Source organism: Terrapene carolina, unplaced genomic scaffold (genome assembly GCF_002925995.2).
Source record: "Terrapene carolina triunguis isolate 2854851 unplaced genomic scaffold, T_m_triunguis-2.0 Scaffold58, whole genome shotgun sequence".
Taxonomy (NCBI): Eukaryota; Metazoa; Chordata; order Testudines; family Emydidae; genus Terrapene; species Terrapene triunguis.
The window spans coordinates 63,993,811-64,020,622 of record NW_020664409.1 but is presented as its reverse complement, the minus strand read 5'-3'; the positions used below and the strand labels follow the sequence as shown (position 1 = coordinate 64,020,622).

The window sequence follows — 26,812 nt, the reverse complement described above, 5'->3', positions numbered from 1 at the left end:
AACTTGGCGGGGGGAGAAGGATAAAAGGGGTGGAAAATAAAAAGAAAAACCAAGAGTTAAATAAATAAATAAATAAAGCTTAAATTAAAGGTAAGCGTCAAATAAAAAAACGGAGCTAATAAGGCATGTGCCTATTCTCAGTATTTTGTTTTACCCCTTTCACCTACTTGTCATCTTCGTCTATTTTGGCCCCAGTTCAGCCCCCGTGCCAACTAGAGGACTTTGTCAATAGGAATAAGAAGAAGAATACATGTAAAGCTCTCTGGGGAATCTTGCCTACTTGGTATATTAGGCCAGACTCATCTTGTTTATGCAGTGTAGAAGATACTACCTCACCCATCTTCTGTTTATGCTTGTTTATCTTCTTATCACAAGCATACATTAAAATTTACCAATTTTACCCAAAAATTGTAAAATGATTAAAATATATGATTAAAATATATTTACCTCTATAGGTAAAGTGATTGTATTCAACAACTATTTTTATTCAGAAGTGATAACCCATTCTTTTCTGGTACTGAGTGCATACATAAATAAAGTGAAGTATTTTTCTATCAGACATCGCCAGACTCTACGGAATCCCCCAATTTCCATAAAGGATTTTATTGTGGTTTTTTGTCTAGATTGATCATTCTGCTCTATTCTTTTTCTTTTCCCCTTTGGGTGGGTATCTGGGAGTCTACATTACTTATCTATGTGACCCAAGAGGGGACCATACAGAGGGGATTGAGAGTATACTTACAGCAAAAACAAATGCTAGTTCTTTGTTTTAGAAAGTGAGTGTCAAAACCTGCTTTCTTTACTCATGCAAGTAGTCCCATTGAGGGAACTCAGTTATCAGTCTAAGGAAGTAATTGGTAATCCAGAACCAAAGCTATGCCTCTCCAATCTCCGTTTTCACCGAAGTGGTGAAGAAGACAACATTTCTGATGTTTGGTCACTGAGATACATGTGGTTTGGGAGGGGGCAGTGTTTTAGTTTAGTTGTTCCTACTGGTTGTCCTCTTCTAAGCTGTGTTTTCATTCTTTGCTCAGAGCCTGAGACTTGAGTTTTGAGCAGAGCTCCCCATTAATTGCAATAAGAAGCTGTATTTAAAAATCAATGGCACAATATGGCTCTCCATTGGGAAGTTACTTCTGAAGTGAAAGAGGAAACAATGTCAAGTTTCAGATCATGAGCAAAGATTTGTCAGATTATTATTTATTAGCTACATAATCAATCAATATGGCCTGAGACAGATGGATCCTTCTGAATTCTAACTTCCACTCGGGACTTGTCTGTGTTGGGCTGTTTTTCACTGGTATAGCAACACTGATGTAGCTTCACCAGTGCAAATCCCTAGTGAAGATGTTCTGTAAAAAGTGACTTGCGTCGGTGGGTCTTTGGTTTCAAGCCAGAGTTCCTGGCTTTCATCTATTGGGCTACACTGTCAAGGTACATCCACACTGTGATGATAAACTGTGGCACTGAGTCTCAGAGCCTGGGTCAACTGACTAGGGCTTGAGGGGCTCAGGCTACAGATCTAAAAAATACAGTGTAGATGTTTGGGCTCGGGCTCTGAGACCTACCCCCCTCATGGGGTTTCAGAGCCCTGGCTCCAGGCTGAGCCCAAATGTTTACACTTGAATTTTTAGACCCACAGCCCAAGCCCAGCAACCTCGAATCCATTGACCCGGGCCAGCCACAACTGGGTCTTTTATTGCAGTGTAGACATATCCTAAGTAGTTGACACAAAATCCAGACAAGCAGTACTATTTGTGTGAACATTATTTTTGTCTATTTTTTTTCTTTAAAATTTCACAATTTCTTGTTCCTCAAATAAAACCTGCAACACTATCCAAATCAGGAGAAACCTTTTACTATCTGTAGTTCAGTATTTTATGGCTGAGATCTACTCTCATCCTGTAACAATTTGTGATAGAGGGAAAAGAAGACCCAGAGAGTTTGAATTATTTAGTGACTGTTTTTGCTTAATATCAAAAGCAGTTCTTCATTATAAAAACAAATCCAGATTAAAACTAGTAATGCAGGATAAACTTAACCCTTTTCACTGTATTTGGAGTAATAGTAACAGATGTCGTTGTTCGACTGTCTTGTTTAAAATCTAAATAAAATGAAAGGGAAGAGGAAGGGAATGAAAGAGCATTTCCTTACCAAGCAGTCACACAAGCTATTGTTGGGGGTGGGGGGAGTGTAGGGGGAGCCAGTTTTGTGTAGTTCTGAGCACACAGATGTTCCTCTTGGCATCAAAACAGTACTAGTCAGGATAGGGTTTTTTGCAGACATAGAATGTGAGGCTTCTTTGTTGGAGACAAAGTGTGGCCTGTGGTGGGAATTGCTGCAGTGATGGGAAAGTATCGTAATGTATTGTTGGATTACTGTGATTTTTTTTTTTTTTTTCAATAGACACAGTACATTAAAGTAGCTTTGTGGGCAGCAAATTGTTTGAGCCAAGCCTGGCTAATAACACACTTTTCTTGGCAAGCAATCTTACAAGGTATGCTGGCATAGTTTGTACGGTCATGGGGTGGGCATCAGCACTGCTGCAGTGAGTACCAGTTTTAACAACCTAATTTATTTAGGTGATTTAATAAAGGAATTTTTGACTATAAAGCTAGAACTGTAATACTTTCTGCCACTATTTAAACAAATGTAAATTAGAGATGATATTATACGTGCCTTCCTATATAATAATTTTTTAGGATGTCTGTCTGCTTTGGTTTTTTAAAGGTGAATGGAAAATCTTTAAGAAAAATTGGTAAATATCTGAAAATCACAAATGAAAAGTACTTTTCAAATCAGTTCTTCCATTACTTATCAGCCCCAGTTTAATTTGAGGATCTTGTGTTACTTTGGGAGTGGCTGATGATAATGCTAACCTAAAGCATCGAATACAGCAGATCTTTATACTGTTTTTGGTGATGTTCAGCAAGAGGAACACAGACCTATCAACTCTGGTCTTGGTTAGGGGTTATTGGGTTTTTTTGTCTTTAGTGAAAAACTTTTTTTATTTACCATTTAATTGTTCATCTCTCCTTTTAGGCTTATTGTACACACTATTTTTGTACTGATTTAACTATTTTGGTTGGGGATGTGTCTTTATACCAGTTTAGTTAAAGAGGTAAAGCCCCCTAATCTGGATGTAGTTATATTGGTGTAGCTTATTCCCTTTGCTTTTATGGGAAAAGGCTATACCTGTATAATCACTTTTATATCCACAGTAGCGGGAGCGTTATATCTCTTACCTTATCGGCATCGTTAAAGGGCTATAACTTTGTGTGCATAGACAAGCCCTTATACTGGTATAATTGTGTCCACTAGGGGGTTACACCACTTTAACTTTGGCTTGGTCTACACTTACCCCCCAAGTCGAAGTAAGGTACGCAAATTCAGCTACATGAATACCTTACTTCGAACTTACCGCGGTTCAGACGCGGTCCACACGCGGCAGGCAGGCTCCCCGTCGACTCCGCGGTACTCCTCTCGTTGAGCTGGAGTACCGCAGTCGACGGGGATCACTTCCTGGTTCGATTTATCGCGTCCAGACCAGACGCGATAAATCGAACTCGGAACTTCGATCCCCAGCCGCCGAACTAGCGCGGCAGTGTAGACCAGCCCTTTGTCTGTTTCTGAACCAATATAGTTAAAGCAGTACAAAAACTGTAGATGGAAAGATTGGATAGGTAAACCTTTAGGAGTAATGCCCAATTCTGTTAATCCCACCCCCCAACCTACATTTTCAATGCCTAAGGGGCATTTTCCTTGGATTTAATTGGATCAAACAATCATAGATTATGACAGATTCATTTTGTTGTTGTTAGGCATTATTGTAAAATCATTTATACAACACTATAAACAATATTCCCTACATGTGAAGTATGATATATTTCTTGCTCCAAAAAATTTACAATCTAAGGACTCAATCCTGCAATCAGGTCTTCACAGAGCCCCCATCAGGCTCTACATGAGTATGAGTCCATCTGTGCTGATGCAATTGCAGGATCATAGTGTAATATAGACAGGACAAGTCATGGGCTAACAGTTCAGGGAAGAGAGATTATTGGTGAGAGGAACAAATATAGAAAGATATCTGGGAGAAGCTGGTTTAAAGGAGGAATTTGAAGGTGAGTGGTGGTGATTGACTCTGTACAGTAGCTTTATGTTTCATATTTTTTTCATTTAAGAAGACCACTTTAGGAACACCCCAGCTCCATCACAATTGCTTTTTTGATTGGCTGGTTTGCTAATTTAGGAGCTTTTACAGGAGTTGGAACTTGATCCTTGTTTCTCTACTGAGCAATAGTTCAGTATCTAAATCCAAACAGGAGGAGGTGCCCCGTTGCATTTGTGAAGTATGTCACTACACATAACCGTTCTGAGCACTTACATAATGTAGTACGTCTTCAGCTTCCTGTGAAAACATTGGGTTCAATCCTGCTCTCATCTGTCCTCTTCCCTGCCACAATTCCACCCTCTTTGGTACGTCCACACTACAAATTAAAATCTGCAGCGCCAAGTCTCAGAGCCGAGGTCAATTGACTGGGTTCGCAGAGCTTGTGCTACGGGGCTAGAAATAGACATTCGGACTCAGACTGCAGCCTGGTATTTGAGGCCTTCCCTCTTTACAGGGTTTCAGAGCCTGCGCTTCACCCCAAGCTTGAAGCCTACACTGCTTTTTTTTTTTTTTTTTTTAAACTGTGCAGCCCATGCCCTATAAACCCAAGTCAGTTGACCTGGGCTGTGAGACTCGCTGCTGCAGGTCTTTTATTGCAGCTTAGACATACCCTTTCTCTACTCCTTTGCTCTGGTTTCCAGCTCTGAGACCTTTCTTTTAACAGTCCCTCTCTTCAATCCATTCCCTTGTTCATACTCATTTAAACTGCATCCCTCTCCCTTAGTTTCAGCCATTCTATTTTTCACTGCCTACAAACATATTCTTGTTTCTCCTGTCATGAAAAGTCACCATCCTTTGATCCAAATTCCTTCTCTAAGTCCCATCCTATTTTCTTGCTCCCCTATGTTTCCTAAATCCTAAGGCATATGGTGTTCTTGCTTCCTAGACTTCCTGTCTTCCATCTCTCTCCTTGCGACCCTCCTGGTCAAGTTTCAACTTGCAACTTTAGCTTCTCTCTGACAAATCTTTTCTTGGATGTTCAGCTGCCATCTCCTACTCATTTTCTCCAGAACTGAACTTCTCTTATTCCTCCTGAATTTCTTTCCTTTGCTATATTCATTGATAGCTCCTATAATTTTCCCATATCCCAAGCCTGTAGCATATGGGGAATCTTTGACACTTCTCCCTATATACAAGCCATCACAGGCTTGAGTCTTTCTTTATGTTTCCAAAAGCTGCCCTTTCCTCTGTCTTCACATTTAAATCTTTTGTCTACATACAAGTCATTCGCCTGTTGTGCCAGATAACACATTTTTAGCTGCCTAGAATTACTGCTTTCAAGCCATAATGTACAAAGCATTCAGCTCTTCCTACATTTGCTTGTTTTGTCTCATTTCACATGTTTGGGTCAACAAATTTTTTTGAAATCCAAAATGTTTTTTAATGGACTATATTTAGCAGAAAGTAAAAACATCGTGTCTTCTTCAAGTGTTAGGTTTGCTCAGGGACTGATATTTGTCATTTCTGATAGAAATCAGAATTACTGGTGGCCTTGCAGCACACTTTAGACTCATTCCTGCTGGGGTCTTGAACTCTGATGGTATGACACTGCCAAACCATTTTCTTTTCAGGGTGCCAACCCTTTGTAAAGATTTTATGTTTCCTCTAGAAAGTACTTTTATTAACCAGCAAAATCATTTGACTGGGCTATCTGAGTCCTAAGAAAGTGCCAAAAAATGTTCCTGCCAAAATCTGAAAATTTCCCTTTGAGAAGAAAACCATGACCATTTTTTCACCAAAAAGTCTGTTTAGTACAGTATTTTATTGTGCATTCATAACGTAGGTAGCTAAGATTTTTTTTAGGATATTTTTTAATTTTTTTTTTTTTTTTTTTTTAGTTAAAAATTAAACCTACCGTGTTTTTAAATATTGGGAAATGCCCTCTGGTTTCTAAATATTTTATATTTTAGAAACTTACCCAAGAAAATAACCACCCTAAAAATATTATAGGCAGGGCTGGTGGTACTGTCTCTTATTAAGGTTGTATTAACATTGTACACAATGTTGTTGAGACCTGAAGAAGGGCTCTGCGTAAGCTCGAAAGCATGTCTCCTTCACCAGTTGGTCCAATAAAAGATATTACGTCACCCACATTGTCTGTCTCATTAAGGTTGCCTGATCTGTCCCATGATAAGATCCTGTTTTCAGTTGCTTATAACTTTGCCAAATGTAAACTGTGTGAACTGAAATTTTCCATTATGGATGGGTGCCTCAAGCTGAATTTTTTGGGGAAAAATTTCAACCAATGGCTGGTGAGCCATTTTCAGCGATGAGGCTAGAGAAAAATACATTGTTTTGCCCATATTAAAAGAATTCTGACAACCTTCTCTTTAAACAGCTCTAGCGCCCCCATGCTTTGGAATGGAGACTTGAAATTTTGCAGGGACTGGCTTTTGTGGTTAGGGCTTTTGCCATCCCAAGGGGAATCTGCCCAAATTTGGCCAAGTTATAAACCTCTGAAAAATTGCCGTGCAACAACTAAAATCTTCACAGATTCCATCTTCACTGAACCATCCTCAAGCCTCTTACAGCTCCATGTGCTGATTGGACTGCACATGCACCATCCAGACAGAGTGACTGCACATGCATCATCCAGCCTGTGGCTGTGGGGGCTCAGAAGGACTTTCCCAGTAACGGCCATTCCCACCTGCTCCAGATAGGGCACCGGAACTGCGAGGAGGTAGCCCGTCTCTTGTGCTCTCAGTAACCCACCCTCTGCCTACTGGAACACAAGCAGCGTGGAGGAGGAAGCAATCTGATTCAAATGCAGAGGGGAACCAAAGTTGTACCATGCAGGAGGGAAAAGAGTAGATTCCCTATCCTATTTCTAGTCATCGACAATTGGGGAAAAATAGAGAAGGGTTCAATCTGAAACATCTGAATAAATTCCTAAACGAGACTTATCTTCACATTCTCATGTTACCATCTCACTAACAATTCCATTTTGCATACGGATAGCAGATGTTCCCCTTCAACTTCAATCATTGCCATTTGATCTGACAAGTGCTCCCAGTGTCTCTTGCAGGATCATGGTAGTATTAAATTTGGCTGTAAGGAAGAAGAAAATTCAATTTTATCTCTTCCTGGACAATTTTTCTGATCACAGCTCTGTACAACGAAAAAGCAGAAACAAGTACACAGAGGATACTGTTTCTGAAGTACCTTGGATTCATGATAAACAAATGTCATTTGGGAACTCAATCATAGGCTGAACCAAGGAGAAATGCTATCAAGTACAAGGTTTCATCTCAGAAGAATGTTATCAGAAGATGAAGTTGGGCATCAAGAAAACAAGTGGTGGTACAAAAACCAAAACCTATTCTTACTGGAGTCTGTTGGGAATGCTGATCTCATATACAGAAATGCTTCAATGAAGCAGAGTTCATGTGAGACCTATCCAGTCATTCTTGTCCCTTCTGCATATCATGCATATCCATTGGTAGTGGTCAAAGTCCCATTGTATAGTCTCTGCTCCCTTAACTAAGGGCAAAGAATCAAATTTTTTTAAAGGGATCCATCCACTAGTGAACCAGGCCTGATGATCCTTATGTCAGATGCCAGCTTGGCAGGGTGCTCTTTCAGGTCCCACTTCAATCCAGAGGATAGGTACCAGAAAGGGGGACAGCACAGCATCCACCAACTGGAACATAATGATTCATTAAGGTCTTGGAGCACTGTTTCTTCCATGGATTGTGTTCTGATTGTGACAGTTAATGTGTCTGATGGGGTTTCATAAATAAAAGATGAAGACAATTATCAGCCTAACCTAATCCCCAGAGACAAAACCAACTCTTGTCCTGGTCAGAGCAAAGTTTCTTATCTCTGTGCACTGCCCATCAAAGGGAAGATACATACCAGGGTTTAGATGGCAGAAGTTGGATTAAGCAGAATGGAACCTGCCTCTAGAAATATCCTCTTATTTCAAATCAATTTTGTGGGCTGGTAATTGATCTCTTTGGATCCAGAAACAGCAAAAAAGTGCCCCGTGGTTTCTCACTGTGTCTAGACCCAGGAGGTTAGGTGATGAATGACCTCTTGCAAAGCTGTGCAATGTCTTCCCTGTATGCCTTCCCACTTTTTCTACAGCTCCTCAGGGCCATGCAAAAGATAGGAAGGAGAGGGCAGCCATGATACTGTTTATTCCTTTCTGGTTGAAGAGATTATGCCTGTCAACCTCAACCTGATTAATCCAGCACTGGATGTTCAAATGTCTCTACTTCACTGAGGAGGTAAGCTATTGCAAAAAAAAAAAAAAATCCTTCATCCATGACCAGACAGGTTCAAAATCGATACTTGGATGAAGTAATTACCACTCTCATGGACCCTAACAAGAAGTCAACCAATAGAACTTATTCTACTGACTAGTACAAAGCCTACGTTTAACAGCGATGTTAAACAAGTGTAACATAGCCTAGACTTCCTCCAGGAGGAACTTAATGTGGGTATATGAGAGCGTCTAAGCAAAAAGTTCAAAATCTGTGTGATACATTGCTATAAATAAATTTTAAAAAAGGAAAATGTGTACATTAAATACTTAGGGCAAAAACCTTTATTCTAGTCCCAGAAGGTAATAGACACAACCTTGAAACCTCTTTCTGCTGCTTATTGCACTATCCAGAATGAACCTATGCATGAGGAATCGTACTTCCTGTCCATTAAAGTAGACTTCCCAATAGCTGTTCTCTCCAATCAGACAAGTTTTGAAGTTGAGATCTTTTTCCGATGAGACCCAGTATTATTCTTTGAATTCAGACAAGTAGTCCTTACAACTGTTATGTTATGTCATTCGTTCTCAAAGTAAACTCAAGAAATATTCTTCCTTCTGTTAAGCATCAAAGTCTAGTCCTTGGGAGCACTGATAACCTCCAGCAGAATAGTCATTGTATTGTATTGACATTGTATTGACAGACAGCCACATGACCATCAGTACACAAATTCACCAAAACTTTACATATTGATCATCCATTCTTTATCCATACTAATTTTTGGCAGACATCTTCACAAGGAGATGTGGAGGGATATGTAATATACTTTGTTTTGGAGATCCATATTTAAAAGATGATCCTGGTTCCTACCCTTGAGGCAGACTGCTGTGAAAACTCCATTGCATCTGTGGATCTAAGCACGATAAATAGGTGTGTTTATTTGAAAATTTTCTTTCTTCAAGTAATACTGTCCACAGATCCAACTCACCCAGAGGTAAATGGATCATCTAGAATAGAGATGGAACTGAACATCCAAAGATTTGGTTTTTGTTCATGGAAGAGAATTTCCTATACTCTGCAGTAGGAGGAATTGTAGTGCTTCTTCCTCAAAGTACATTTAACACTGTCTAATTTAGTAAAGTAGAAGTGGAATTATGGCTGTGGAAATTGCTGCATCTGGTGGGATCTTCAGGGGGTGTGGTACTCCCGTGTTGCCAATGACTGACTGGTCTGGTTCTGCCCTCCAAGCCTCAAGCAAGCTGAAGTACCCATTATAATGGATCTGTGGACATTAATACTAAAAGAGAGGAAATTTTCAGGTAAGCACAGATACATTTTCTGAGTCTAAAACATGAGCCTACATTTAAGTTTGGTTGTTAGCCAATATGACATAGTAACTTAGGAACTGCAATATATGATCGGACAAGTGGTCTCTCTAATAGAGTGGTCAATCTCTGAGAATTACCAAAACCAGATGCTTCAAAAAAAAAAAAAAAAAAGGGGTGGAAAACACTCTTCAGTGAACAATATCTTGCTGATAGGGGGGGGAATTTTCAAATTAAAGTTATTTCATAACTTTTTAAAAATCCAATTTAGCATAACTGGATATTCTCATTCTCTACATAAGTGTATAATCCTTTTTGCAATCCTACTAAGCTTTTAGAAATGATAAATTTGCTGGCATTACTGCCTAAATAGTAGCTAAATCCCATATATATAATACTTATTTTTAAAATATTATTTCTAAATAACTAACACTTTTGTCTTCCAAAAGAGTTTGTCTACTGATTATGTTCCTTAAGAACAAAGTAGCTGAATCTCAACTGAAGATCTTGATTTCCTTTACCACAGTCCTTTTGAAATTATGTTTCCTCTCAAGTTAGGTGACAAATTCTACATTCCAATCTGGGAAGGTGACTGGCATAAATTGTTATATTATGACATAACTATACCTGATACAAGTTCTTTGATGACAGCAGTTACCTTTTTCAGGTTTCATTTGTCAAATCTTATCAGATTGTGCCATGGAGAAAAGGTTATAGCATTCACATTTGATATGATATGAAAAATATATATATATATAATTCCTTTAGTGTGAAAGGAGAGGGGCTCTTTCAAAAAGTTTCAATAATAGCTTTTTACAACACAAACTGATTCTTCCACACAGTCAACAAAAATTATTTTTCTATTCTGGCAAATGTCACTGTAGCATAGTGTGGGACACTTTGGAAGAAGGGTTTACTTTAAAGTAAAAGCTAGCAGTACCTTTAAGAAGTTTGTAAAAATATGAATTTCTGTCTAGAATATTTTTTAAAGAGCAAAATCTCTGCTTTAAGAGCCCCATGTAGAATTAGGATTTACCTGTAAATGATTTCAAACTTTGAGTGTTTTATTTTTACTTTAGCAGAAAAATATAGCAATTAATTAGTGATATTACCATAATTGTACAACATGATGGACAGTTATTTCACCAATTTGTTAGGATGACTTCTACCATAAAAGGGCTGTAATGAGGCATTATATTCTTTGGTTTTATCAGCAGACAGTGAAAACCAACACATTTCAGCTATCCACCAAAGTTGACCCACCTATTCTATGAGGAGGGAATCTACACTGTCACTTCTTTTAAAAAAAAAAAAAAAAACCTCAATTGTTAATGGTCTAACAGCCAGCAACATAAGCACACCTAAGAATGACAAGGATACAGAAATCTGAGTCATCTGGAATGAAGACATCACTTGATCAGTACATTTAAGTTTTGGGCAGCTCCATAAGTATAAAGAAGGTAACCCTTTAATCCCCAAATGTTGCAGTCCTTATCAGAGTAGACATTATTAAAAGTAATGTCAGTAGACATTATTAAAATTCACACCTGTTTAGACCATGTAGTGACAATTTTACTGTATAATGTATAATAGGATATATGGATTTTCATGTCACAGAATGTCCTTTTATGCTTCTGGATCTAATTACACCCCCAAATTTTTATCTGAGAATTTCAAGATAAATTTATCTTTTAGAAGTTGTTAAATAAAATAGTTCTTGGGACCAAATCCTACCTCAGGCACATACAACTCCTGTTGATTTCAGTGGTGATTGTTTGTATACTTTCTGCATATATTGTAGTTAGAAAATACAGCGCATAGTGTAATGAATATGGGCAGTAGGGTAAAGGTTACATATAGGTTTGATGCATTCTACTAAATATTTCACAGAATGTAAGATAGGCGAATAGTTTTTGCGATGCTTAACATTATCCTGAAAAGCATGTCCTTCTCCACTTATGAAAAGAGGATTTTTTTATACCTGTATGGTGACATATGGAGCAAAAAATATCCTGGACACTTATTAAACAAATAGCATGAAACTAAACACTCAGCAACAAAATATAGAAAGATATTTGCTTTTTAGCACATGGAAAGATGAGAACAAAGAAATGGAGAGGAAAGCAAGTCTACATAAAGTGGCCATGGGTGGACAAGTCACAAGAAAAAAAAATACAATTTCTTACAGAATGGAGTAAATCTAACTTTGGCCACCAGCAACCTTGGAGCATTTTTGTGCCATACTTAACGATTGCAGAGAACAGGGATGCCTTATAAATCTCATTTTGAGTATACATTCTTCTTCTGATTGACTGACTGCTGCAATAATGATTCATAGAGTTTAAGGGAAGAAGGGACCTAATAGATCGTCTAGATTGACCTCGTGTATATCACAAGCCATTAAATTTCACAGTTACCCCTGTGTTGAGCCCAATAACTACACTTGACTAAAGCATCTCTTTGAGAAAGACATCAAGAGATGGAAAATCCACCACTTCCTTTTTGTAGTTTGCTACAGTGGTCCTCACTATAATTTATTTACCAACTTTGCTGATCTTTGTGTCCTCTACAAATTATAGCAGCAGTGATTTTATATTTATTTCTAGATCATTGGTGAAAATGTTGGACAGCATAAGGCTTAGTACCACACACTGTGGAACCCCACTAGAAACACTCCCATTTGTTGATGGTTCCCCATTAATGACTACTTTTTGAGATCTGTCAGTTAGCCAGTTCTTAGTCCCTTTAACATGTGCTTTATTGATATTATATACTGCTAATTTTTTTATCTGAATGTTGTGTGGTACTAAATCAAATGCCTTACAGAAGTCTAAGTACATTACATCTAGGAGGTTACATCTATCATCCAAACTTGTAATCTCATCAAAGAATAAAATGAGGTTTGTTTGACAAGGCCTATTTTCCATAAAACCATGTTTTGTGGCATTAATTATATTCCTGTCTTTTAATTCTTTATTAATTGAATCCCATATCTGTTTTTTTCCATTCTTTTGCCTGTGATTGATGTCAAGCTAAGCAGCTTATAGTTATCCTTGTTCATCCTGCTTGCCCTTTTTGAATATTGGCACAATATTAGCCCCCTCTCAATCTTCTGGAATTTCCTCAGTATAGCAAGATTTATTAAAAATTAACATTAGTGGGCCAAGGACTTTTCAGCCAGCTCTTTTAGGACCATTCGGTGCAAGTTATCCAGGCCTGCTGATTAAAAATGTTTATCCCTAGTGGATTTTGTCTAACATCTCTTCGATTACTACTAATGACCTGGAAAGTACTTCAACATCCTCATGTGATGCAAGTACATTATGATCCTGGATCCAGTCTTCTGCTGGGTGCAGCAGAGGTGGGGGAACTGCAAAGGAGTAGATTGTAGGTCTCAAACCCTGGATGCCTGTTCAACTCTGAGTGTAGTTTAGAGTTGCTCAAAACTATGCTCTGGCTGCAGTGACTCTTGAGGCGGTTGCTTGCTAGTCAGGGATTGATGAAGAGCAGTGTGCTCTGACCAGGCTCCATTCCCCTGGACCCGCCCACAACCAGTCGCCTATGCCAGCCTGTATAAGCCTTGGACAACAGAGGAATATCCCCACCTGTTTGTTTTTTTTTAAGCCAGCTCTACTGTGGCAGATATAACAGTATCCTGGACAAACCCCTCACTGAATTGAGTTAAACCTTATTGAACCTTATTAATACCTGTGGGGTCCATTGTATTAAAAATGCAATTTTTGTGGTGTTGTGAGATTGTATGTAATTTCTCTAGGAGGAGTCGGTTTGCTAATGTAATTTCTCTGGTTATCAGCCTTTTGAAACCACCCCCAGAGAGGTTTGCATATACTAGTTCAAAGGAGATTCTCCGGGGGGTAACAGACAAAGAAAAGATTTTGGATATACACCTCTACCCCAATATAATGCGACCCGATATAACATGAATTCAGATATAATGCGGTAAAGCAGCGCTCCATGGGGGGCGGGTCTGCGCACTCCGGCGGATCAAAGCAAGTTCGATATAATGCGGTTTCACCTATAACGCGATAAGAATTTTTGGCTCCCGAGAACAGCGTTATATCGGGGTAGAGCAGTGGTTCCTAAACTTTAACAACCTGTGAACCCCTTTCGCTAAAATGTTCTCGCGAACCCCCTCCTAAAAATGAATATTTCCAGGGATTTTCTCCTTTACCTGAGTATAAATTATAAAAGCATTGATCTTGGAAATATAAAATTTGTTTGTATGACATGCTTATTACACACTTTATTATTAATTATTATTTATCATTACAGTATTTTTATTACATTATGAAAACAGCAACACTCTTCCAAGATCTCACTTTCGTAGCTCGTATCACTTTGAATAAGCCTGTTATAAGACAAGGCTGCTATGTTTCATCAAGGAGTATCAGATGTAAAACAGCATGAAGGTATTTAAGAAGCCAACTCTAAGAGTTCCTCCTACACAAGCATTCAAGTCTTGAGCAGTCCAGGCAAACAACACACGTTACAACAAAGCTTAGCTGCCTATTTAATTTTAAAAACAGCAAAATATATCCACCTCCCTTTCCATTTCTTATAAGGAGTCCTTGAAGTTTAAATCTCCTCAGTGTGATAGATTATGCTTGCTTTGATCTGCTTAGCTCTTGGAAGTCCAGGGGCTCTGGGCTGCTGGCCATGTGCTGCCCAGAGTCCCTAGGGACAGCTCTGTCCACCATTAGGGAATTTTTTCCCGAGAACCCCCTGTAACATTTCGCGAACCCCCAGGGGTTCACGAACCCCAGTTTGGGAACCACTGGGGTAGAGGTGTGTAGCCTGGTTTTAAACAGCTTCAGGGGCTTCTTCCTGATCTAACAAATGGACAGGACTCCTGGTCTTCAGAGGCTCCAATCCTTAAGGAAGTGTTGGAAGGACTTGGCCTAAAGAGACCCTATAAGACTGTGTTAGTTGTGCACTGATACTGTCATGAACGTGTGACCACAAAATGACCCCTTTGAAGGATATGAAGGACTCACCTGCCAGAACCCATGTTGGAGATAATTGGTGGGTTTATTAGCATGCGTGTAGGTTCTTTTATTGTTTTAATGTTTTCTCTGTAGTGGTTTTATCTTAAAAATAAAATAAGCTTGCATTGGAAGTGCCATGTGGTAAATTATAACCGTTGGCAATTACTCTATTATTAGTCTCTGAAGAGAAAGCAAGCAGGACTGTTTAGACTCTCTTTTGGTGGGAGCAACATATAGAAGGCAGGGAACTGTACAGCCTGGATATATCCTGGTCAGAAGGGAGTGAGAAGTGTTTACACTCCAGAGGTGACAGGAGCCAGAAGCGTGAGTGTCAATGCCCTTGCTGTACCAGAGAGGGGAATACAGATGTGCCCTGAACTGTGACATATGACCCCCTCCCCGTCGCTAGAGCAAATGAGCAGTAGCAGGGCTCAGGACAGAGCTCTGAACATTTTATAATTCCAGAATAAACTCCTGACAATGAAATACAAATATTTTTTATTCCTAACTTTACTAAATCAGAAGTTCTGTTACGAATAACCGTATTTTAGTAAGGAACTACGAGCATAGCACATAGCACAGGGGGAGTTCAGATTGCTGTTGGTGTACTTAAACAGTGGTGATAATATCAAAGAAAAAATTTGGAGCCAAATTGACTGTAAAATCTCATAAAAGACCATTCATTTTTGTTCTTGTATTTTTTTAAAGTTAACAAATATGAAGTCTTCCATTTTAAAGTTGGAAATGGTGAGGAAGCGTAGAAAATCTTAAACTACACTGTATTAAGGCATTGGAATAAACACACTATTCCTTAGTAGTTTCAAAAGATGCATTTTGAAAATCTGAAGATGCATTGTTGCAGTAATACAGCTAATTTGCCTAGCAAAATCAGAATTTCTCACAGCATTCTGTATAGATACTGGATACTGCGGTTCAGTCCTAGCCTTGACTTCAGTGTGCTTTTCATTATTTAATATATTTATATCAAAGAACTAGCCAGAGAAATTCCCTCTATTTAAATCTATGAGAACCATCACTAGAATGCATTGGCAGATGTTAAAAAATGTCTGTGGAAAGAATGTCAAAAACCTCTCCAAAGGAAAGTCTTTAAATCATGCCCTTAATACAGAAACACAAAACCAGATTTAATTGCCCTTTTCCTATCCAGATGAGACAGGCAGGCTCTTTTGGTTCAGCATATGGTATGAAAGAGTGCATAGTGGAAGAGAACAGGCATATCAAGGTCTGGGATTGAATCTGTTTAGCTTTAGACTTCATAAAGATCACTCCAAAGAAAGCACTTGAAGTTAAAAAAACAACAAAAAACAAAGAAAACCCTAGACAGAACAGAGTATTTTCATTTCGAATATGCTTATTTGAGATGTCCTAGTTGCCTTTCAGGGTAGCAATGTTACATGTTTATGAAGTGGAACAGAGGATTTCTGAGGAGCCTTTGTGTATGAATGCATTTTTAAAATCAGTTTATAAAAGGATGGAGAAAATTAAGACAGCATGTAAAGTGCCCCCACTTCTGCAGTTGTCATTGATTTTATAACCTTTCTAGGAATAAAAGCCCTTTCACTTTAACTTAAAATAATAATTGTTATATGATTTTAATGGCAAAGGCTTCATGATTATGATGCTGGGAAAGTGACCAGGTAAAATTCTTATATATTGAATGATTGAAAAAAAAAATACTGCAGTCATTATACCATATTTTAGAGTCTGGAGAGAATGTCTGTTATCATTCTCAAAATAAGGATACTCCTGCTACCCATGAATAGACATGAAATTGCACACTTGCGACACTATTCACTTGGTAGCAAACACTCTAGTTAGAGTCACAGAACAGTTTCAGTTGTAGCCCCTGGTTTTTACATGCTCATTGCTTTCTGAATTACTCACTTTGCAGATCTTTCACTCTATCCAAAGGTAATGTCTTAAACCAGGGGTCGGCAACCTTTCAGAAGTGGTGTGCCGAGTCTTCATTTATTCACTCTAATTTAAGGTTTCGCGTGCCAGTAATACATTTTAACATTTTTAGAAGGTCTCTTTCTATAAGTCTATAATATATAACTAAACTATTGTTATGTGAAGTAAATAAGGTTTTTAAAATGTTTAAGAAGCTTCATTTAAAATTAAATTAAAATGCAGAGCCCCCCCGGACCGGTGTCCAGAACCTGGGCAGTGTGAGTGCCACTGAAAATCAGCTCGTGTGCCGCCTTCGGCACGCGTGCCATAGGTTGCCTACCCCTGTCTTAAACAAACCAATATTTGAACTTTTTTCCCCAGCTGTATTGTCATGGGTTGTAAACCATCACTACAAGCCCCCCACCCTCCCGTCTTTCTTATGAAAATATTCTTAGGTTTGTTTGCTTTTGTTTTTTAATAGGAGAAAATTGAAAATGGCTAAAATTTAAATGTTGAAATTTGGTATCCAGAAGAGTCTTCAATGAGAGATTGTGTTTTTGCTTGGTTTGAAAGAAAAAAATTGGTTTTAACAGACTTAAAGCTCTGGTACAAAAGTGAGAGGCATGGTCTGAGAATCAGAATAAAATAGAAGGGTATGATCATTTGGAAAGTAAGTTATATTGCACATATATAGTACTTTCCATTCCTGGTTGCACCAATTTGTGGGGGTATTGTTTTTGAAAACTTACGATATTTTTGTTATTAAATTTATACTACAAAATATTGAAGATATACAGTGTGGGTGAATCAACATTTGTTGTAGAAACTTGAGGTTTGAATATGAAAAATGGCTTTTCTTTTTGCTTGCCCCTTCAGACTCCTTATCCTGTTTCCCCTGCTACCTTCTCCACCCTTCCAAAAGAAATAAAATCCATCACCCCTGTTACCACTACCATAAGCAACTTGTGTCTATTATGATCACACCATTGTGGATAATTACTATCTTCAGGTTTTGAGAAAAGGTATTGATATGATTCTTTGAGGCACCTCCAGCCTGAGTCATTTTCTATAGAAAGATGTTTGAGGGATGAGGACACATCCAAAACTGAGGACTCCAGACCAATTCCAAAATTGAGGTTTTCATGGGTCCAAAAGGACAAATGTTGGTGGCTGTGGAGGGGAACATGACCTTTAGTAAAAAATCATTGACAATCTTTGAGTTTCAGCTCTCAATTTATATTTTCAAAGATGTCTTTTTCTTGTAAAGGGCTGGAAACTTTTTCAAAAGAAATCAGTGATTAGTCTCAGTGTGTCTAGGTCCTTAGAATGAGGATGAAGGGTATGCTGTAGCCAGAAGAACCCCAAAGGCCAGCTCTGGTTTGAAAGCTATGCTATTAGGTCAGAGGGAAGGGGAACTTTTTCTGGGTAGGAGAGCAAGAGTTATGTTGTGCAAGAAATAGGACTGAAGCATCAAAGGGATCTAAATTAATTATTCCAGAGGCTGCCTTAACTCACAAACTAATTTTCATCTACCTGATATTGCCCTTCTGATTACTGTTTTGGAAGTAAATTATAAAAAAGTTGAGTCACTCTTTTTCCTTAGAATTTACTTCCAAATTACATTTTTTCCCTTTTTTGAGTTTTCTAAAAGTTTTGCAGAGGAATTCTATACCACTGCTTCCACTCCAGACCAAACTGTCCTTCAAATTGTTTACTTCAAAGTGGGTTCAGTATTCTCACTTGACAATGGAAAGTTGACAAACATTGGAATGCTTTACAAACACACATAGCACTTGCGGAGGTCCTGTCTCTTCTACCCACAAATTGTCCTGATATGGAATGCTCTTGAATACAGCTGTTGACATCATTTTAAAAGAGAGCAATCCCTTTAAAAAAAGAGAGAAAGAAAGCTGGACAATTCCTTTCCTTTTCCATTGGTATTTTGTGCTTTCTTGGACAGTTCTCCGGTTTTGAACATAACAAAATGCCTGCTTTGTCTCTGGATTCTACTTAAAGCTTCTACCTTAAACACAGGATAACCTCAGTTGTTTTAAGGATTAATACTTTGGTGCCTTGGATAGAATGATGGGTTTTATGTATGATTACCATTCCTGCAGCAACCTATCATTTGCCCATGTTTCTAAACTTGTCTGATGGGAAACCACTGCAAGTAGTATTCATGTTTCCGCTTTCTCTACATCCTCCATTGATCTTTTATCCTAAAGTTTTCTGGCTGTAGGGAAAATCTGTCACAAAGGCAAATGTTTATACCCACACAAATTGACAGTTGTGTCAGCTGCTTCAAGGTGGTGTTCTTCAGGATACTTTTGTAAGCAGGTGTGCTGTGACTACGGAAAACTTTCTTTAATAATTGGATTATGTGTGATTAAAGTATCTGGAACTTAAATTCAAATTATTGAAGCAGCAGTTAAGGTTTGTGCTGCTTTCACCATGATACAATTACTTGGCTTTTTCATTACAAATATGTGTTAAAGGCATGTCTGGGAACTTGGGCAATGTTCATTACAAACCTTACCATGAGCAAATAGGCTTGTTTATAATTCTACAATGGGAGATTAAAGCATTCTTGTGGAACATTATGATAAATTGAATTTACTTCACAGTTGAGATGCATAGCACAGGGAAAGCCTGCATTTGTAAGACTCACTTTTTTATAGTAATATATATATTTTGGTCAGACTATCTGTCTAATCTGTGCGTTTGTAAAACACCCATCACTATAGTATCTGGATGCCAAAGGATTATGGTGGTAATCAAACAAAAGAGTTTTTTCAGTATAAAATTAATACCTTTAGACCTGGAGGCTAATATGTAACTTTTAAGATTCTCTCCATTCTGGAGATCTAGTGGCTTGATCCTGCAAAACCTTCCTCAGTTTAATAGTCCTGTTGAAAATCTATACATGTGAGTACAGAGTTTGCAGGGTAGCGCTCTGGTTAGGTCATTGCTGGGCAGGTTAATTTACTGGTGTGTTTATATGTATGTAGGTACTGGTGGGGCATGACAATTTACCTGACACCTCCTAGCCTAAGGACTACATTTTATTATCCAGGGCAAATATCTGTCCTTTTTCAGAAGACTGGAAGAGTTGTGTGCTGTTTACTTTGTACTTACTTAACATATCACTCAACATTTCTATTTAAAATTTTTTTTAACTTATTAGGTCTCTCTTGCTTTTGCTATACCTACTCTTCCTTCCTGGCTTCACTCTATATTTTCTTTTATTTCTATCCTATTGTAGATGATGATATCATGTTTTCTTACACTATTTTGAGTGAGTTACCGTTGTCAGTCTGTCTTTCTCTTCCTCTCCATTCCCTATTTATCCCTTTCCTTTTCATACATTGTATTCTCCACCTCCTCCTCCTGTCTGTTTTCTCTGACCCACATCTTCTTCCAAAATCTCTCTCCCTCTCAACAACTAACTTATTTCATTCATATGTCCTCTTTCATATATCTCATCTGCTCACCCACTCAGGCCCCTTTACATAAGGGATGAAAATTTTACCAGCTAAAGTAAGATGAGAAGTCCAACTGTCCAAGAGCAACACCCTGGTGAGATACCAAGACCCACCCTTCTGTGCTGCTAATAAAGAGGGCAGCGCTTGGGTTCATATTGGAGAATTGGCCCTGGATATTTCTAAAAGACTCCATCTTTTGTAGCCTCTGGCTGCTGGAAGGCGCTAGGAGCAGTCTCTCTATATCAGGGGTGGCCAACCTGAGCTTGAGAAGGAACCAGAATTTACCAATGTACATTGCCAAAGAGCCACAGTAATACGTCAGCAACCCCCATCTGTGAGAGGCATCTTTTATTATCCTAAGCCTAAACCAGCTTCTTTTTTTGTGTGTCCTCATCACCAGTAAATAGGTTCAGGTTTTGGTACAGTTTCTGTAACTTTGTTTTGCCCATTTTTATACCTTTGAAATTTTGTGCTTTAGCCAAATTTCATGAAAACAGCAATTCTACTGTGAAACTGCAAGATTTTGCCTGTTTTCACAGTGAAACCAATTTGGCTTTAGAACAGTCCTGTTTAAGAGCTAAAAACCCATTTTTTGGAAATCCGTTTCAAATTTACAACCAAATGCAAACATGCCCCGTTCCCCAGCATTTTGAATTTCACAGTGACTATTTCACACATCACTATGACTGTTAAGTGAATTTTACTTCACCTAAGTCCTTGAGAGGTTTCAAGATCTGCACTTTACCCTTTAAGAAATGTATTATTTTTCTCATGTTTTGGGAAAGTCAAAATACTTTAATTTTCTCTTTTTAAAAAAAGAGTGTATAAAAATCCTGACTGATTGCATTGATTGCTACTGTTACTGGCAAATGTGATCAGGACAAGGTCTTGGAAAATCACTCAAGAAGCTGCTTACTGCACTTACTTCTTTAGAATCATACTATCAATTATTTTTCCTTTACTACTCTGGGGAAAAAATCATAACCCAAACCCTGAGCCGCAAAGGATTTACCAAGAGGCCCAGGAGTAAACTGTAAACTAGGATCTTCACATATCAAAATAAATACGTACGAGCCCAGAACACTTTGTTTTAAGATCACATTTGTTTTCCAGCACAGTCTTTCTGTAGTCTTGGATGACTCATTAAAGAGAGATCGATTCCATTACCATTTTGCTAAGAGATTCCCACTGTTTTGCACAGTGCTAGTAGTTAGCTGTCAGACAGTAAATGCTGACTTCCTGGGTTGAAAGGCAAAAACAATGAGCTTGTCAAGAGAGCATATACATTAGACAGTCTGACTTGCCTATTTCACCTTCTCCAGTTGGCCACTGTTGCTAAAGTTGATCTCATTTGATAAGTGTTCAGTTTTTCATGCATTAAAAGTAAGAATTGCTTATGGCTGAAATTTTCAAAAATACATAGTGCTCTTACATAGTGCTTTTCATCAGTAGTTCTCAAAGCACTTTACAAAGAAGGTCAGTATCATTATCAAAGTGTTCACTAATTTTGGGTGCCCAATTTGAGTCACCTAGGGCCTGCTTTTACCAAGTGTTGAGCAGCTCTCATTGACTTTTTAAAAAAGTAAAACAATAAAACACAAGTGTCTCTCTTCCTCTAGGCAGAATGTTCCATTATAATAGGTGTGGGGGGTTGTTTTTTAAAATAATTTAACAAAAAAATTGCAAATGATACTAACTCTGTGGAGGATAGAATCAAACAAAAAGCTTACTTCCTTGCCTAAGGCTTGGAAGTGAAGATATAAGCCATAGTTAAGGCAAAGATTTTGTCATGGCTATTTTTAGTAAAAGTCTTGGACAAGTCATGGGCAATAAACAAAAATTCACGGAAGCTGTGACCTGTCTGTGACTTTTGCTCCTGCAGCTCCATGTTTTCCCCCACCACTGTGGTGGCTGGTAGCTGCGAGCTGCAGGGTGACCATATTTCCCAAAGAGAAAATGGGACACCCCAGCCGCTTGCCTGAGGCGTCGTTCCCCCCCATCCGTGCGAGGCTGTCGCCTGTCGTTGGAACCCTGAGGAGGGCCCCCTCAGGACTCTGTCATATGTGGCTAGAACTTTGCAGGGGGCCGCCTTTTGCTGGAACCCTGCCAGGACCCCACTGGCTGTCAGCTTCAGAGTCCTGCAGCCCCTGGGGCTGAAGCAGAGAATGTCACCAGGGTCTCTGGAAGTCACTGATTCCGTGACTTCCATGACCTCCGTGACATAAATGTAGCCTTAGCCACAGTTAAATAAATGCTAAGTAGCTTGAATAGCCAGTGTCATGTATTTTTTGAACAGAGAGTAGCAGTGTCACCAATGACCTAGTGATGTGTTGTCTTCCCCTTTAATGATGTATAAGTCTTGTCGATAATGGTGTACATGATACCGCAGATACAGTAAAACATTTTGGTAGAAGAACAAACTAGTTCTCAATAGTAACTCCATTCTAGCATAAGACCCAGTCTCTCAGTGGGGTCTCGCATGGATTGCTGCACCTGGGCAGAGTTCATTGAAGTTAATTGGATTCTGCATAGGTACAGATCAGGCCCTTATTATTGATTATCATTCACTGTACTTGACCCACAAAGGAAATGATGGACAGAATAGCGGTCTTTATTTTGTCCACCAATTAGGCCTACTTTCTGACATACCAATTTTTGTTTTCTAATTTCCACACTTTTCTTGTTTACCAAAAATAATCCTTAAATAGTCCTTAAATTATATCAGTAGGAATTTTTTGTTTAGACTAATTTAGTTTGTCTTCCTTTGATACCTTGTCCCATTAACATTTTTTGTTCTAAATTGTGACATCTTATGAACTTATTCACTTTTTATAAAGACGAGGTGGGTGAGGCAATATCTTTTATTGGACTGAATTTTGGTAAATTTGTAGGCCCAGTTATCAGGACAACCTTCACACATGATTAAGCTCATGTACGTAAGTATTTAGCAGGATTGGGCCCTAAAACAAGGAGAAAGAGAATTTACTAGCTTTCCCCTCTTTCCCCCAAATCACACTGCCTCTAATTCACATCTATTGTTTTAAACATGTAGTTCAATAAAAGTAAAACATATTTATTTAAAAAATGCCTATTGTTCTTTAGCAAAATCACCTGTGTTCATTCCTTATCTGTAGCAAGGTACTTTAAATAGCGTGCGTGTGTGTGTGTGTAATTACAATGTAATAGGAAAGTTACCACAAATGTTCGTGTATTAGTTTCCATACAAATTCCCTTTAATCATTTTTTGAAATTAGGGACAAAGGTACTAATCCAAAACCCACTGAAATCATTGGAAGTCTTTCCCTTGACTTCACTGGGTTTTGCATCAGGCTCTCACGTGCCTTGCAAAATTTTAATTTTAAAAATGAATTTGTTTGAGTAGTTTGTTGGAAAGGTTTTTAAAAAATAAAACAATCAAACTTTTTTCTTGCAACTTTGTTACTTATAAAATACAGTAAACTGTAAACTAATATTGGTGAGTGCAGCGCTGTAATGCTGCTAACTTCATAAAGAATGAGGTGAATCATTACCTTGAAAAAGCCATTATCAACTCCCTTATCTTTTGCCAAAGAAACTAGTATCGATTTGGAATTTAAACTAGTAATATACTACTTTGCAATTCTGTCTTCCATCCAAGGATCTCAAAGTGCTCTTGCAAATATGTAGATAAATATTATCAGTGTCATTTGACAGACAATAAAGTGAGACACGGAAGGGCTGAGTGATTTTGTTCAAGATTACAAAGGCAATCCTGTGAAAGAGCTGGGAATGGAGGCTGGGGTGCGTTACTGCCAGAGATTCTAGAATATGTTCCATCCTAGAAGATGTAAGCATGTCTAGTGCTTAACAGAACTTATTTTGTTTGTTTTGTTTTTCCCCCAGAAAATATCAAAAAGGATCCAGAGTGCGTCTGAGACTGGTGGACCTGGAACTCACATCTAGATTCTTGGGAGCAAAAACAGATACAACTTTACTGGAGGCTGATGCAGTGCTGCTAGGGCTCCTGGAAAGCAGAGAAATAAGGCAAAAGGAGTAAAGTTATGTAAATCAATCAATCAATAAACTGTAGATGTTTAACATTTCATTTGTACAACTTGCTTGTTCTCAGAAAGAAAATATTAGGATTCTTCCCTCACGGTTGTGTAAATTGTAAGGTAAATTAAATAAAAGGCATCAATCACAGTATGTCTAGTCCTTAGTTATCTTTTACCTTCTCATCTCTCGGCTTAAAATTAAACATTCTCACTTCATACTAAATTCAGTGGTAAGAAGTTAACTGAGCTTCTTTAAATAATTTGGTAACCATACTATGTCTGACCTTTGTGTATTCTTGCCTGGAACAGAACAGACATTCCAGAGTCTGTACTCCAATCCCAGAGGAAAATTGATCTAAAGTGCTATATTTTGCCAGCAGAATTCCGTGGCAGAAGTGCATTGTTCCTTCCAGTAAAGGTGCTTAATTTAGAAATAGACGTATGGTTCCTGGATCAAAGGTCAGAAAGCAGAGCTCATACTACAAATAATGGTCTTAATCTCTGTCATTGTGGGGTTCTCATTTGTATGATGATATGGCCCTTGCTGTTGCCCAGGTCATAATGGCGCATTGAGTGACTTGAACTTATTTGTTGCTTTGATTTGAGCTCTCATCTCAAATACATGTTGGTAATCACTGATTTTTTTAATGGTGACCAGTCTAAATGCAAAACCTATTTTAATGTAGTGTTATGCCTCTGATTTTATAAACAAACTTAGAAAGGGCATGACAGTGTGTGTTTTAATGTGCAGTCTAGAGATTTCACACACACTGCACATTTTGAGACGCTGCACTGCAGTGTTCCGAGTGTCTTTGGCATATTTGAAATTGGAGTACCTTTCTGAATTGTATGTACTCAGGGGAGCTCAGAGTAGGTGAAATGTGCCATTTTATAGCAATGGGGCCCAGAAGAGAGGCCACCAAATCTGCAGGGTTGTCCATAGAGCATCTTTAAAATGAATTAAGTGAGGAGAATTGTTAAGGTGGATATGACTTGCCAGGCTGCAGGGACAACCCAGGGAATCAAGAGCTGCATGTAGAAATCTAGCGCGCTATATATTGGCCAAGTGTATATTGTTCTAGACATCAGCACTTGGTCCAGCAGTTCCACTGTGGTGTAGAACAGGGTGTGCAAGTGTTAACTCCTTATAAAAGGCAGTCTCCCACTTCTCTCCTCAAGCAGCCACTCCTTTTAACCTTTTCTCTGAAAGTATGTGCAAGGAAAGGGAGAAGCAGAGATGAAGTTAAGCTCCAGTTCACCTGGGACAGGGTCGTAGTTCCCCAGAGCCTTGTCACACAATGGTTCCTAATTCTTTTCCCTCCTGAAGGAAAGATTATATTCCCTTCACTTCCTCCCTTCTCCTCCACCCTTAGCAAAACCGAGGTCTTGGGTATGACACAGGGGATCACACAGCCACCGGTGCCATTGTTCAAAATACATCTCAGTGCATGATCTGTCGAGAACAATGCTTTAAAAATCATGTACTTCTCTGCCACAGGATAGGAGTAGGAATCTTATGGAAAATGTGCAAGCTTTGTGAGGGGAATGGAGCATGTTTTAGCAGATCTGTTTGCAAACCAGTAAAGGGAGGTTGTTTCTCAAACGAGAAATGATCCAAGTCAATGAACGAGAGCAGGCCATGTGAGCTTGCTTGTTGCCTTAGTTTGCTCTTTCATCTCAGTGATCATAATTATGGGAATTTGAACATGAATTTGAACATAGGAGATTAGCCTCAGGTAAAGAATTATACTGCCACTGAGACAGAAAAAAAGAGTGTTTTTAGAAGCCAGAAGGCATCCTGGATATCCCCAAAAAACTGACTTATCAAAGTAATCCATCTATTTTACAGTGTTATATCATTCTTGAAGAAATACGATTTTGGGGCGAAATGCATGATATGAACTATTCCAGGGCACGCAGTTGTGAGATGAAATGCTGTGATACTGAGACTCTCTACAGACACTGATTTTATCAAGACTTCCTTGGGGGAATGTTATGTTCTCGGAGTAGAAATAGGGTTACCATATTTCAACAATCAAAAAAGAGGACGGGAGGAGCCCCGCCCTAGCCCTGCCCCCGTCCTGCCCTAGCCCCGCCCCTACCCCTTCCACTCCCTCCCACTTCCCGCCCTCCTCAGAACCTCCAACCCTCCCCCCCCCCACTCCTTCTCCCCTGACTGCCCCCTCCTGGGACCCCTGCCCCTAACTGCCCCCCAGGACTCCACCCCCTACCTAAGCCTCTCTGCTCCTTGTCCCCTGACTGCCCCCTCCTGAGACCTTCCCCCCATCCTAACTGGCCCCCTAGGACCCTACCCCCTACCTGTCCCCTGACTGCCCCAACCCTTATCCACACCCCCACCCCCAGACAGACACCAGGGACTCCCACGCCCCATCCAACCACTCCCCATCCCCTGACAGCCCCCCCCAGAACTCCCGACCCATCTAAACCCCTCTGCTCCCTGTCCCCTGACTGCTCCGATCCCTCTCCCCACTCCTGCTCCCTGACAGCCCCACCCCCAGAACTCCCAACCCCCCCGCCCCGCTCCTTGTCCCCTGACTGCCCCCTCCTGGGACCCCTGCTCCTAACTGCCCTCCAGAACCCCACCCCCTACCTAAGCCTCCCTGTTCCTTGTCCCCTAACTGCCCCCTCCTGAGACCCCCCACCCTAACTGCCCC

At 39.2% G+C, this 26,812-nt stretch overlaps 1 protein-coding gene across 2 annotated transcripts in view; it reads left to right on the top strand.

Moving 5' to 3' along the window:
* Positions 1-24,278, top strand: part of MRPS28 (mitochondrial ribosomal protein S28) — a 129,817-nt gene extending 105,539 nt beyond the window's left edge. The window contains exon 3 of one of the 2 annotated variants that reach the window (XM_024209005.2): positions 23,986-24,278. In XM_024209005.2, the coding sequence (XP_024064773.1) occupies positions 23,986-24,139 (154 nt within the window). In that variant the 3' untranslated portion in view covers positions 24,140-24,278. The remainder of the gene's footprint in view (positions 1-23,985) is intronic. The other variant, XM_024209006.3, reaches the window with a different exon arrangement.
* The last annotated feature ends 2,534 nt before the right edge of the window (positions 24,279-26,812 follow it).